General features: G+C 39.2%; 2 protein-coding genes across 4 annotated transcripts; one reads left to right on the top strand and one right to left on the bottom strand.

Moving 5' to 3' along the window:
- The first annotated feature begins 688 nt into the window (after positions 1-688).
- Positions 689-3,714, top strand: arsia (arylsulfatase family, member Ia). Its single transcript, XM_069171283.1, has 2 exons — positions 689-1,002; positions 2,196-3,714. Exons 1-2 carry the CDS (start codon positions 689-691, stop codon positions 3,592-3,594), a joined length of 1,713 nt encoding a protein of 570 aa, XP_069027384.1. The 3' UTR covers positions 3,595-3,714.
- A 3,385-nt stretch (positions 3,715-7,099) lies between these two features.
- Positions 7,100-14,231, bottom strand: LOC138211285 (T-cell surface antigen CD2-like). Of its 3 annotated transcripts, none has more exons than XM_069171058.1 (6): positions 14,115-14,231; positions 11,422-11,742; positions 10,982-11,239; positions 10,793-10,894; positions 10,337-10,429; positions 7,100-10,054 (listed from the first exon to the last, which is right to left on the bottom strand). In XM_069171058.1, the coding sequence occupies exons 2-6, from the start codon at positions 11,660-11,662 to the stop codon at positions 9,909-9,911; spliced, it is 840 nt and encodes a 279-aa protein (XP_069027159.1). In that variant the 5' UTR covers positions 11,663-11,742; positions 14,115-14,231; the 3' UTR covers positions 7,100-9,908. The 3 variants fall into 3 exon arrangements, with proteins under 3 accessions (XP_069027159.1, XP_069027156.1, XP_069027158.1); XM_069171055.1 differs by lacking the exon at positions 14,115-14,231 and adding an exon at positions 13,172-13,363; XM_069171057.1 differs by lacking the exons at positions 10,337-10,429; positions 14,115-14,231 and adding an exon at positions 13,172-13,363.
- Positions 14,232-14,483: the final 252 nt, after the last annotated feature.

A 14,483-nucleotide genomic window follows, 5' to 3' on the forward strand; every position in this document is an offset into this window, starting at 1 on the left:
TGTGTCTGTAGGGCCCCACGGCCACCCGGAGACTCAAATTTCCCCCACACACCGTGTTTTTTTGAGTGCGGGTCTTTTTCTGTAGACCTTCTGTAAGCCATGGCTTCAACTAAGTTACAGGGGAAGATGTGTTTTTCTTGCTTTCTTGTAATTTGTAAAGTTGGCAGGGTGGTTTATTGAAATCAAATGACCATGAAGAGGAGGGTGTATGATGAGATTCTTTTAGCTGCTTGAATTGAGCAAAATGTGAAAACGAGAATCATCAAATCAAGGATGTTACAGAGTAATGTCAACATTTTGCAAAAGTATCACTACTGTGAGGTGTAAACTCACCATTAACACCTGGATGTAGTAGAAATACATCTGTGTGTGCATTCTGGTGGTGGTGGAGGAGGGTGATGTTATTTCAGCAAGGCGGCAAGGCAAATAGGCGGAGTTTTTGAGAGCAGTGGGTAAAGTGAAATGCTTTCAAAAGAGGCTGGAACAGTTTGGAGTCAGTGAGGATGCTGAACGTGTTGCTTTTCTTTGAGTAAGTTTCGTATTGCTTCACTGCTATTCAAGCGTTTAAAGTGTCAGCTGCAACATCTGATGAGAGGAGATTTTTTTCACCGTGTGGTTCACTGCTCAATGATTTGGTGACAATATACTAAATCCCAGCCAGTCTGAGAGATACACAGGAACAGAAACCATGGCAACGACAGCTCTGACTGGTTTCTCTATGATGAGCCTGCTCAGCCTCGGGTACCTGACCTGGGATCTGATGAGCCCTAACCAGGTGGAGAATGAGGCAGACCAAACTTTTATTGAAGGGTCTCCTGTCCCACGACCCCCTCACATTATTTTCATCATGACAGACGACCAGGGGTTCAATGACATCGGCTATCACAGCTCAGACATCAGGACGCCGGTGCTCGATAAACTGGCAGCAGGTGGAGTGAAACTGGAGAATTATTACATCCAGCCCATCTGCACCCCGTCCAGAAGTCAACTTATCACCGGCAGGTAAAGTGCTTGTCCTCACACTTTGATTATTTTTTGTTGTCTATGTTGACCAGATTGCTTTTAATAATTCCGACTGAATGCTTTCTGTTTCTAGAATCATAGTCACGTAAATAAAAGATGTCTACTTAGTTTTGGCAAAATTTGCTGCACAAATGTCTGAATAATAAATTGGATGTATTTTTCAAGACAATTACACTATTTTTGTAAACTATGACATTAAAATTAATGGGGCAAATATGCAGAACCCAAACAACACTTATTGGCTATAGACAGATTTGGGATATGAATCCTTATTTTTAAAAAAAGAGTAAATGACAGTAAATTATAACAACTTTTCAGTTGTATAGTCTTGTCATGTTCTTGGGGAAAAAAAAAGCTTAATTTGGAGGAGCCTGAATTTTTCAATTTTTTTTTATTTTGTTGTATGAAAATCTAAATTGTTTTAAGCCTATAGCATCAATCTGAATATTATTTCTGAGCATGACATTTTTTACTTGTTATTGCCAATAACCCTGTTGACACAAGGAGTATACCTACTTTTATAGCCTATACCCTATCGTTTGTGTTCTGAATGTTATATCATTATGAAAAGAGACAAAGTGTCTACAAAAGGTTTAGTCAGAGCATGTTGGCGTCTCAGAGAAGTTGCCGTCGGTATAGGCACCAAAAACCACGTGGTTAGGTTGAGGAAAAGATCATGGTATGAGTTAAAATAAGATAAGTATAAAACATTTATAATGAGATAAATACATTACATTACTTAAAAGAAATACATATTGACTCTGGCTTCCTCACTGACTCTAACAGTGCTCTCCCGGCTGAATGTATTGTGTTTGTTCTATCCAGCCACCTCCAACCTCCTCCCTGTGCAGAAACGTTATCACTCTTTCTACTCCGTCACATGACCTCCCTCTGCAACGCTAAAGGGCACCATGTGTGTACCCCTCTGTCGCTAATGGCTTTCATAAAATGTCAGTATCAGTGATGTCCAGGTTATGAGAATGAGATGTTTGTTCACAGCTCGTTATGTGATGTGTCTTCATGTCTAACATCACACATTGGTTGATGAAGGAAAAGTCTCCCTCTCTCCTCTCTTGTGTTTGTCCTTTCACTTACTTGTTCAGTCTGTTGATTGATTAACATTGATAACACAATTGTCCTTCTGACTGCTTTCTTAATCTTCAACTCTACAGGTACCAAATTCATACGGGTCTGCAGCACTCCATCATCCGGCCGCGCCAACCCAACTGCCTGCCCTTTGACCAGGTCACACTTCCCCGGAGGCTACAGGAGCTCGGCTACTCCACCCACATGGTAGGCAAGTGGCATCTTGGCTTCTACAAGAAGGAGTGTTTGCCCACTCGCCGCGGCTTCGACACCTACTTTGGCTCCTTAACGGGCAGCGTGAACTACTACACTTATGACTCCTGTGACGGCCCAGGGCTGTGTGGCTTTGACCTCCACGAGGGGGAGTCCGTTGCCTGGGGTCAGAGTGGTAAATACTCCACCCATCTGTATACGCAGCGAGTCCGCAGGATCCTAGCGACCCATGATCCTCAGTCCCAGCCACTGTTCATCTTCCTCTCATTCCAAGCTGTTCACACGCCCTTACAGTCTCCGCGGGAGTACATCTACCCATACCGCGGCCTGGAAAATTTGGCACGCAGGAAGTATGCTGCAATGGTTTCAGCTGTAGATGAGGCGGTTCGTAATATAACATATGCTCTCCGCAAATATGGATACTACCAAAACAGTGTCATTATCTTCTCCACTGACAATGGCGGCCAGCCTTTGTCTGGCGGCAGTAATTGGCCGCTCAGAGGACGTAAAGGCACCTACTGGGAAGGTGGCGTCCGGGGTCTGGGCTTTGTCCACAGCCCTCTCCTGCGGAAGAAGAGGAGGGTGAGCAAAGCACTGGTACACATCACAGACTGGTACCCCACACTTGTGGGATTAGCAGGTGGCAATGAGTCCCTGACTGAGGGGCTCGATGGCTATAATGTTTGGGAAGCCATCAGTGAAGGGAAGGAGTCGCCCAGATTGGAGATCCTCCACAACATTGACCCTCTATATAACCATGCACGCAGCGGTTCCCTGCAGAAAGGATATGGGATTTGGAATACGGCCATTCAGGCCTCCATACGAGCCGGAGACTGGAAACTCCTGACAGGGGACCCTGGTTATGGAGACTGGATCCCGCCACAGATGCTGCCAGGTTTCCCAGGTGGCTGGTGGAACCTGGAGCGCCACAATGAGCCCCGCAAATCAGTGTGGCTTTTCAACATCTCCGGGGACCCCTATGAACGTTTCGACCTTTCTGAGCAGAGACCCGATGTTGTGAAAGAGTTGTTAGCCAGACTGGTGTACTACAACCGCACTGCGGTGCCAGTAAGATACCCCTCAGAGGACCCACGGGCTGACCCCCACTTGAATGGAGGTGCCTGGGTCCCCTGGGTGGGAGACGAGGAGGAGGACAGCTGGGACAGTGTTTATCAGAAAAAGAACATGGATTGGAAGAAGAAGCTAAAGCTGTCCAGAAGCAGGTCATTTTTCAGGAGACTCAACACAAGGATCATGTCCAACAGAATATAAAAAGATGTTTGTTGACATTTGAAGATGTGTTTTCACTGAAGGAACCAACTTTCAGCCTTACAGTTGCAGTTTCTTAACTTGCAGTTGCTGAGCTGTTGCTGCAGTTGTATGTTCCGAAGAACGGATTGATTTAGTCGGTTGATTGATTATTAAACTCCTTTGTGTATATTGGACTATAAATGTGTCCCTCCCTAAACTGAATATTATAAACTCAAAATGTGAGCTGATTCCATTTTACAAGATGATACATGTATTCAAGCAAATATGTTTTATCATCATACTGTCTCCCTTTGAAGATATTTGCTTTTGTTTTACAAAATTGAAATCTGTGCACTTGACAAAGACAAATCTTATGAAACATTTATAATTTTGATTAATACAAATAATGACTACCTCTGTGTCAATGTGACAATAGTCACAAGCGTCGTTTCTTTCATTCAGACTCATTTTTAACTTCTCCTATTCATTGATTTGCACATTTTCAAACAGAGGATTAATAGAACTGTGTTCCTGTCCAAATCTGACTCACTTTCTGCCAGTTTTCCTTTTGTGTTTTTCATAATGCAGTTGGCTGATCTCTCTAATACTAGATGAGGCTTGTTAGCAAAATCTCATTGCCATGCAAAAGCTTTAGAATTAAATTAAGCTTGAGGGTCTTTGCTGGAAGCAAAGCACATTTAGACATTTGTCCCAGCTATTTAAAAAGGGTTTATTACCAGATTATTGCTGTCAAGGGGATTAGTAAGAGGAAATGTTGTTCTGCTTCAAGAACATTTTTAGATTCCTCAAAAATGTATATGATGTTTCTTAAAATATCAGCTGATAATAGTGTACCACACTACCTGGCCATGAGATGCATAGTAGGGCATCTAATAATAAGTATGTCTTATACGAGCTCAGCCTACATTCGCACAGTTATAATTCTCACTTCCATTTTTTTGTGCAGGGATAGCGGAAGTACACAAAACAAAAAAAAACATGCATGGTGTTCGTCAACCTGTGGTTGAAACATGTTAAAACTGTTACCATAGTCACACAGCGTCGTCTTGATTCAGTTTCACAGATGGGATTTCCACAGTGGGGGTAAAAAGAAGATTTGCTCACATGCTCACAATTCTTAAGATACTTCACTACAACATGTTGCCAAAGACTTGTGCTGACAAAGAGAAGTGAGACGGCCCATTTCCTGGCTTTCAGCAAAATATGGTAGCAGTACTGCCACATATTTACTGTTTCCTGTGAGTGTCTGTCACAATCTTTGGGCTGAGGTTCATGGCAGATTTATAGTTTTAACCACATTTAACTAATCATTTCTCTGATTTAATTTTTTTTTTTTTTCGGTAAAACTATCTTCTGGATGACAGCAGTATGGAACAATTTCTTATTTTTTTAATGTTAGTAGGAGGAAGTCGTGGTAAGATTTTCATCATTTGCAAACTAAATTTAACATTTAGTATTTAGTATTACTATTCAAATAGTGTGAATAATTTAAGATTACTTACATGTTCTCCTGAATGCATCTTCCTCAGCGTTCCTTCCCATTGCTGATACTAAATGTAATGCCACAGAGTCCACTTGCCTGTGCTCTGTTATCCTCGGTGGAACTGTATACATCCAAATGTTGACCAATGCCAGCAGCCATGTGGTGAGGTGTAAGAAGGAGCTTCCCAGTGGACTCATTAACGTGTTCACTCTGCAGAATGAAAAGGTGACGATACAGGACGCATTTAGGAACAGAACAGAGTTTTTCATCAACAACGGGACGCTCAAGATCACAAACGTGGAGAGGAATGATTCAGGTCAATACAGCGGGGAGGCCTTTGATCCAAATGGGGTCCCGATGAAAACCATACATTTTAAACTAGATGTTAAAGGTATGTATTAAATCATGTTCTTAATATTTTGATATGTTATAAAGAAGTTAATCAGAAATGTAACTGTCATGTGGAAGTGAAAGTACCAAACAAAATGTACCAGTTGTACAACATAGGATAGAAGAATAATGGAGACAATAGATGAAAAGACTTTATAATGTTCTTCAACTTTTTCATTGTTCAATGAGAAGGAATAGTCTGCTGTAGCTTTTATAGTCATACAAGTACCTGCTTCCAAAATCTTCCAAATATCAATGCCCAGTCTATTGACATTATCCCTTCTTTCAGTACATATAGGATACTAATAATTATGATCAAATCTACATATAACTAATTCATGCGTTTGCTTGTAACAAAAATATACCCTTAAAAGGTAGACTTTTTTTGTCAGTGATCATTTACACATTTACTAAATGTGTGCAACCTTTACTCTGCACTGATGAAAGATGTAAAGAGAGGGTGTTAGGTGTGGTTCAGTAACAGGAACTGGCTGCGGTTCAACAGAAACCTTTAGGAAATACTTTTTCAGGCTTCCTTTTTGACTAACCACCTTTGGTCTGAACCTGCCCTAATTTTCATACGTTTGTCGTGTTTCGGATGTTTGGCTAAATGTTGTGTTTTGTTTTCTATGTCCACCCTGCAGTGTATGCACCATAGCAACAGTTGTAGATTTCCAGTTTGATTTCTCTGATGTTTTGATCCAGCTTGGTGTAGGTTCATGTTTTTGCTTCATCTATGATAGACCAGATGGAGCTCCTTGATATTTGTAGCCACTTTGCAACAACTGGAATCTTTATTGTATAGTGGTAGCAGGAAAAAACTGCGGGAAGTGTTATATATTTTGCAATTGTAATATGTTGCCTCACATAACAATTATGTGTCATAATTAAAGTGGATCTAAAGTGTTGCTGACACAGTTACAGGGATTTCTGATTAAAGTCATTCTAGTCATTGTCTGCATGAGTTTAAGTATGCAGACAATAACAAGTGCTTATAATTATCATTGTGGTCTGTTTCCTCAGAAAACATTTTGACCATCCTGATCCCAGTCTGTGCCGGAGTGGGTGCTCTCCTGATACTGGTGTCATGTTGCTGTGTGTGCAGGAAAGTCAAGCGTAGTAAGAAGTCAGGTAACACTTCACATGCCTACTCCTGATCAAGAAAAGGTCAATCATTAATGATCTAGACTCAGTAAATACTGTAATATGTTGGTGAAAATGTTTTTTTGTGCTGTATTGTGTTTTGTGCAGGGTCAAGTATATAAGAATATAAACCTTCAGTGTGAGTTTGGACTTGAATGAACTCTGAACTGAGGGCCGTTATCACCGATGGATACTGAACCGTGGACTCAAAAACCCAACAGCAAACAGAACATTTAGTATGTGTGGGGAGCTGGGAAAGCTTGTGGACTTTTCATTTTTTTTTTTTTTTAAATCTTGTATAGTCTTAAAATAGATTTTGATTTAAAAAACAGAGTTGTGACAGTGGTGAAATTTACACGATCTGATCTTAAAACAGTAGCAGCTGTGTAACCATGTTTTTGAAGTCACTTATCACAGAAATGTGGTGTAAATCAATGTAAATCTTTGATCTGCTTGTAGTTAAACAATAAGAAAAGAGTGAATTTGTAATTAGATATAATATTTTTTTTATTTTCAAACATTTCATTGCATCTGGATGTTTTACATGTTGAAAATATTTTTGCTATAAATTAAATACAGCAGTGTGATGGATGGGGCTGCGTGAAATAAAGTTCAATTATTATTAAAACAGACAAAGTTATTGAATAAAATACACTATAAAATTATAATATATATAACGTAAAGAAACAGCACCAGAATACATCACTATTCAGGCGTTAGTTCTTGTGTTAGTACTTGTACTAAAAATCTTCAAAATCACAGAATTTACCGGCCACAAGGAAGCAAATGATTAAAAGTTTATTTCGTAAAACTTATATTCGCTTATGCCAAAGCTCATTAGTCATGTTGTGTTGTGACACATTCAGGCTGTGTTTGGGTTTCACTAAAATCATATCACGCTTAAGTAACATTTGTTTATTTTCAACGTTAAATGCAACTTTGAGTTTAGTTTTCAGCCTGAATATAATAAACACCCTCTTGATTATTTACAGTGTATGTCTAAGCTGCACAGAAAGTTGTTAAATTAAAATTTACAGGAGAGCTTAAACTTAATCAAAGTAAAACACAGTGATTAAAAGAAAACAAAACTGTTGCCAGATTCAAATGTTGCCGTGTGTCTCGGCAGCAAGCAGTAAATCAAAAAGTTTCACATTCTCAATTTGTACAGGGAATGAAAGACACTAGTGGATATTGCTGATGTTCAGAACATAAATTTGTAACTCTGTATGAAACACTGAGGGGCTTTTAATGTGAAACGGATACAGGAAGTCTAACCAATTGGCCAACCATGGATGACTTCCACCCTTTTCTCATAAGAGCTCTGTATCACTGGAGTTCATAAGAAACGGGAGACAAATGGGTTGCATTCATAGACTGTATGGTTATATTATCTAATTGAATATTTGAAGGGAGCATAAAATCTACAAGCGCTAGACATTTCTGGGAGGACAAAAGCACTATGATTCATGAATAAGGTGTTCTCAGACGATAGGATTTTTGCAGATGGCAATGTTACATCAACAGGCTGTTCATTGGTAGTAGGGGTGCTAACGTTAACTTGCTACTCCCAGCCTGCATTTACTGGTTGGAGAAGCTCTGTGATTATCTGACTCTGTTTGTGCTTCTTTGAGCTCTTTTGAAGTCAGGCCAACATTATCGTAAGGCTAATGTGACGTTAATACAATAAAATGAATATGAGCATTGTAAAAGTAATTGAACTATAACTGTGTGTCCATCAGACTAAATTTGTACGCAGTGAAAAGGGGCAGAATATAACTGATAGTGTAATAGAATAAGAGAGGATCTTTGTGGGAAAAGCTGCATATATGGTTTGTATGTTGACAGCTTTTGTTGCGTGTTGTTTCACTTCCTTCATAGCTGATATTGGTGGGTAATACAAGGATGTCTGCCTCCACCTGCAAGTTCATCTTTCCTGGAAGCAAGAACCTCCAAAGCAGCGCTGCATCGCTATTTAAATGTCCTACTGGTGCTTTGAGATTTCTATTCGGTCTTACCAGTGCTTCAACAGGGCCGGTGTTAACCACTACACAGTACTGACACTTCTACATTTAATCTTTAGTTTGCTGTGAATTTGTACTGCATACTGCCACTTCTCTCAAGCTGCCTTCATGCAGGGTGAATATGTTTTTTCTTAATGCTGAGTTTTAAGACATGACTTCTTCATTCAAACATCAAACCAAATTCTCAGATGTTAATGCTTGTTGTGTTCTTCGAAACATTGCAAAGGAAGCATGAATTCCTCTTATTGGGAACAGTATGACTAGAAATTCCCCGACTTATATTGTGCCTCAAGATATAACTAGTGCATTTATGCTGAGCAGTTTTTAAAAGTTACTTTTCAGTTTCATTAAACAGACAGTGTGTGGACTAAAAGCGTCTCAGAAATAAAAAAAAATAAAAAAGTTGCTGGAGACAAGAATCTTTGCAGAAGTTTTGAAATCATTTCTGAAGTTCTGTTTTTTCAGATTACACGTTAAGTTTAACCAAACAAGGAAAGCTTGTCGTTGCGCTCAGCTATGAAGGAAGTGAAACAATACGCAAAAAAAGCTGTCAACATACAAACCATATATGCAGCATATATGCAGTTTGCATGTTCTCCCTGTGCTTGCGTGGGTTCTCTCCGGGTTCTCTGGCTTCCTCCCATTGTCCAAAAACATGCACCTCAGGTCAGGTTACCTGGCGCCGCCCTAGTGGCAGCCTGCTGCAGCGGCTCCCCCCTGAGAGCCCCCCTGCTGTAGCAAAGAAATTTCCCCTCGGGGATTAATAAAGTAAAAAAATAAACAAAAAACGTTTTCTACAATATAACATATTTACAAGTGTGTTTTCTGTTCCGTGATCACAGGTGGAGCTGCAGGCATCTGGATGTTTCATCACTGTCCAAAGGTTGTCGTGCACTGAACATTTTAGAAGAAGTCGTTTCTTCTACTCGAATTATTTCTTTGCAAAAGAAAATCTGATCCCAATTTCACCAAATCTACAACCAGTCTTGCGACAAATGAAAAGAGACAGACCGGTTTACTTATGATCACTGTCGGGTCACAATAAGCTTCCTTTGGGGTTTCTACAGTGATATTAAAACAGAAAGCTCTCAGAGCTTTCGAATTGAAATCATGGAGAGCTGCTAATATTTAAACAGAATTTGTGAAGATTAAAACCAGGAGAGAAGTTTCACTCTAAACCAAATTTTCACCCACAAAAAGACACATGGCAAATAACAGCAGGTGAAGGGCGACACTATCAGTGTAGGTTTAAGATGCAGGACTTCTCATTTCAACCATCAAAACCGAGTTCTCTGGCTGGTCTGTCGTTTGTGGGATAGCAGAGCCTTTAGCTTTTTTTTCTTACAAGCAAAAAATATATGAATCCCAATGAACAAGAGAAATAAGACGGCCACTAGCAAACCATGTACAAGCAAGGAGTGATCTGTTGAGAGACACAAAAAACACAAGTCAAGTTAGAACTGGATTTGATTCATGGAGGGTAAAAATAAAAGACACAACAAACAGATATTGAAGTCAGCAAACTCTACGTGTGTTATTAAGAAGACAGAGGAGCAAAGGAGAAAATGACATCAAAGAATTCACTGCAGCAGAGTAAGTTTTCACTTACAAAGGTACCATGGACCATCACTGCCGGGAGTCACAGTTTCATTGAAGGATGTGATATTAATGGAGGGTGTAAGTGAAACTATGTCAGTCTCCTTACCTGCTTCGTCCATCAGCTGGAGGACCACAGTTCCTCCCAAAGTTCCATAAGATTGAGCTCCATCCTGTCTGCCATCACAATGAGTTTCCACTCCTGTAAAATAAAAAAATAAAACAAGGAAACAATTGTGATCCTTCATTTTACACAGAATGAATGATGATGAGAATTAAATGCAGCAAACACATTAATATTGGAGGTTTGCTGCATCTCTGTGTCTCACAGACCACAGTGAACACACAGGTTTTCTTTTCTTGCGCAGCAAATGTAAAAACTTATTTGTATTGGAGTTGTTGTTGTTGTTGTTGTTGTTGTTTTTTTTTACTGCTGTGTTGCTACTTTTTACAAAGTAAAATATCTCATCACTTTTTCCACCACCGCCTGTGATGGGAAAAAAGTTGTGGTTCAGCTGATGTCATTATTTGGAAGGTGTAAGTGAAACTATGTCAGTCTCCTTACCTGAAGTGACTGTTGTTGATTGAATACACAGGGTGTTATTGGCTGCAAACACCCACTGTGATATTTCTGTCCCATCAGAGATGCAGTTAATGTAAATGAATCCTATGAACAAACAAACACAATATACAACAGATGAACAGAGTAATTATAATCATCAGTGTCATAATGATCACATTATTTCTCACTCACCACAGTTCATTATATCCTCTTCTTTGGAGACACTACTGACGTGATTCCAGACTTTACAAGCAACACGTCCTGAGACATGTTGTTTCAGAGTGATACTGTTTTCCTCTTTATTTTCAGAGTAGAGCTCAGCGTCTGTCAGTGCACGTCCACCCAGAGTCCAGCTGTACTGAGGACTGTCCCCTCCCTCAGAGGAGCAGGAAACCTTCATCTCTCCCTGGGACAGACACTCAGAGACCATCAGAACAGAGGACACGGGAGCTGAAGGACACACAGAGGACCCTTGATATTGCAGCAGGACCTTGATCCTTTTTTACAGTTTCTAAAGGCTCAAAATACAGATACATGTAGAGTATGTGATACATAATGTAGATTATCAATACAATGTGAGATTTATATCTATCCATATAATTCAATTTCTCAGTATGAAAAAAGTAATTTACCTTGAATAGACAAATGTAGAGTCTTTTTCGATGTCAGCTTTGCTTCTAAATCAAAGATTGAAAGTGTATATTCACTACTGTCTGTCCTGCTGAGTTTATTGATCCTAAATGTCCCATTACTGGGAGTAAAGACAGATCTGTCTTTTAGAGAATTAGTTATAATTTCATTTTGTCTCCAGCGGAGTATTATCGTGGATTCTTTCTTCCATTCGTATTTAGGTATTTGAGAGGCTTCGTCCATCAGCTGGAGGACCACAGTTCCTCCCAAAGGTCCATAACATTGAGCTGCATACTGTCTGCCATCACAGTGAGTTTCCACTCCTGTTAAATAAAAAATATAAAACAAGGAAACAATTGTGATCCTTCATTTTATACAGAATGAATGATGATGAGAATTAGATGCAGCAAACACATTAAAATTGTAGGTTTGCTGCATCTCTGTGTCTCACAGACCACAGTGGACACACAGGTTTTCTTTTCTTGTGCAGCAAATGTAAAAACTTATTTGTATTGGAGTTGTTGTTGTTGTTTTGTTTTACTGCTGTGTTGCTACTTTTTACAAAGTAAAATATCTCATCACTTTTTCCACCACCGCCTGTGATGGGAAAAAAGTTGTGGTTCAGCGAACGCCATTATTTCCCTAAAACAGAGTTTTGAGGTAAGTTGACCTCAGTCAGTAATTACAATCCTACATCTGTCAAACTTTGTTGAACTCACAGAACATTTTAATTGCTGCAACTCAAGAGAAGCTTAAAATCCTCAAACAAATTATGAATTGGGTCATCCAGTGTTTTGAACAAATGTGTAAAAAATGAGGAACCATTTAGAAGAAGTGCTGCGGCCATAAAAACATGAGCTTTAAATATTTCACTCAGAGTGGGCAGGCGTTACGTAGCGGCAATGAAGTGTTGGATCAATACCATATATGGTATTATAACTGGTATTACCATTTTGTCTCGCGATGTTACACATTAAACAGTTAATAGAGCCTCCAGGCCACAGTTGGTAGTTTAGGTAAAGTGTCTCACTGATGTTTACAACTATGACAATAACCAAAAATACAGCCTTGGAGCAGAGACTTGCTACACTTGCAGTATAGTCTGAGGCAAACACTGTCAAGTTTTTATAAGATTACAACTGCAACATTGAAAACATGGCTCTTGAGAAACAGCAACAGTGAGAAACCAATCTCCTTTACTCTTTATACCATTAAGATCATTTTAAAGGGAGATTTAAAGGGCCAGTTAAAGAGCTCAAATTTAAAATGCTTGAAAAAAATTTAATAATCTGGATATAAAGTGCCGTGATAATACAATCTGTTTATTAGAAAATTTACCAAGAAGATGTTGTAGGTTTACTGTGAAACAAGTAACAGGAGACGAGAGCTTGGTCTTGTGCAACAAATTCAAACAGAAATAGGCTATATTATTACAAAAGATGTTTTCATTCAAAAAATTATGCACTTATTTTAAATCCCTCCGTAGACCAACCAGCAACTAAAGTATTCTCCATTTGAACAACACGATATAGTGATGAATATTATTCAGCACTGCTGTTATATAAAACGGTTATTGACTGTACTGATCTTAAACCCAACAATGTTCTTTACAGTATTTGAACTGCTGTACACATCACTGGAAATATTGTCTTAACTTTATTAACTATATGTGATCCCACATCTACAAAACACGTTGATATTAATCCTATGAGTTTTAATAAAGTGCCAGAAGAAAGAAGTTGAGCAGCTCACCATGAGAGACTCCTAGTAGCATCACCAACAGTCCAAACACAGCTTCCATGTCTCTTCACAGCAGTTTAGTCTCTAATTGTCCCTAAACTAAACCTGTGTATTGTCCTTTGAGCAGCCTGCAAAGTGTCTTTTCAGTAATCTGCCTCAGAGGAAGGTGTGAACGTTCTCACCAAGAAGAGTGAAGTAATGTTTCTTCTTTTTACAGTGAGAGGAGAAACCAAAGACACGTTTTACTTCCTCTTTCAACCTACAAGTTGGCCTCCGTGTTTGATGGACTGAGTGAAGGAGACTGACAGCAGACATTTCTAAAACAGTACAAACACAGCTTCTATGCCTCTTTCCGTTCAGTGTTTGATGACCAGGTCAGTATAGCGGTCAGACCACTTTTATTTAATAGCATATATCCAACACTTGAGTCACAGATGTCAGCTGTTATTGATCAGGTCCAGAAGAAAAGGCGTGCATTGTCTGCTGTCACAGCTTCAACCATGTGAACTATCAGAATCAGCTGTATCGAACAATAGTCATAAAACATACAAGTCTGTGCAGAAATGGCCTCATAAACTGTAGCATCCCCGATGAATGATGGTCTGGTGTCTTTTACTGATGGTTCACAAAACTTTATTGAATGGGACTTGAATCTATAAAACGCAGTGAAAACTGGAAGTGAACACACCGTAAGAGATCTGAAGAAAATAAAGACAAACATTACTAAACAATGTTTAACATCCTGACCATACCCTTCTTGCTACCATGCTAAATTTAACCACCGACTGAATCACGGCGGTGCATTTAAGTTAAACATCAGTTTAATACTTTAAACTCTCATTTATGACACAAAAAAATCCCTGAAAACCGGAACAATCTAACCCAATAATTTTCCCAGAATGAGTACTAGTACAATACAGTACTAGTACAGTACTAGTACAGTAGTAGTACTGACCTTGTGTCCATATCAGCCAGGTGCCAAGCAAACAAAAACCGTCAACCTTTTCCTATTTTTAACACTTTTTTCCATCTTTTTATCTTCTCCCCGTTCTAACACTTCTTTCGAAACTGCTTCCGGTTTCAGTCTTTCAGAATAAAAGTGTAACAGGAAATGCATTGATAGAAATCTCAAAACGTCTACAAAATAAAAGACATGAAAAAGAATGAATAATTGAAATACTCTGAGCTGTAGTAGAGGTCTTTTACATAAACTACAACTTGACTGGTTGCTGGAGGCATAAAACTTGAAGCTTTTAATATTTTTATTTGGCCACAGGAAGGATTTTTTTTTTTCATTCAGTGTCTAGTCATGAGTGCCATCCTC

This window comes from Embiotoca jacksoni, unplaced genomic scaffold, assembly GCF_022577435.1.
Source record: "Embiotoca jacksoni isolate LCO1_2020_lvr unplaced genomic scaffold, fEmbJac1.0.p SCAF_5, whole genome shotgun sequence".
NCBI lineage: Eukaryota > Metazoa > Chordata > Actinopteri > Embiotocidae > Embiotoca > Embiotoca jacksoni.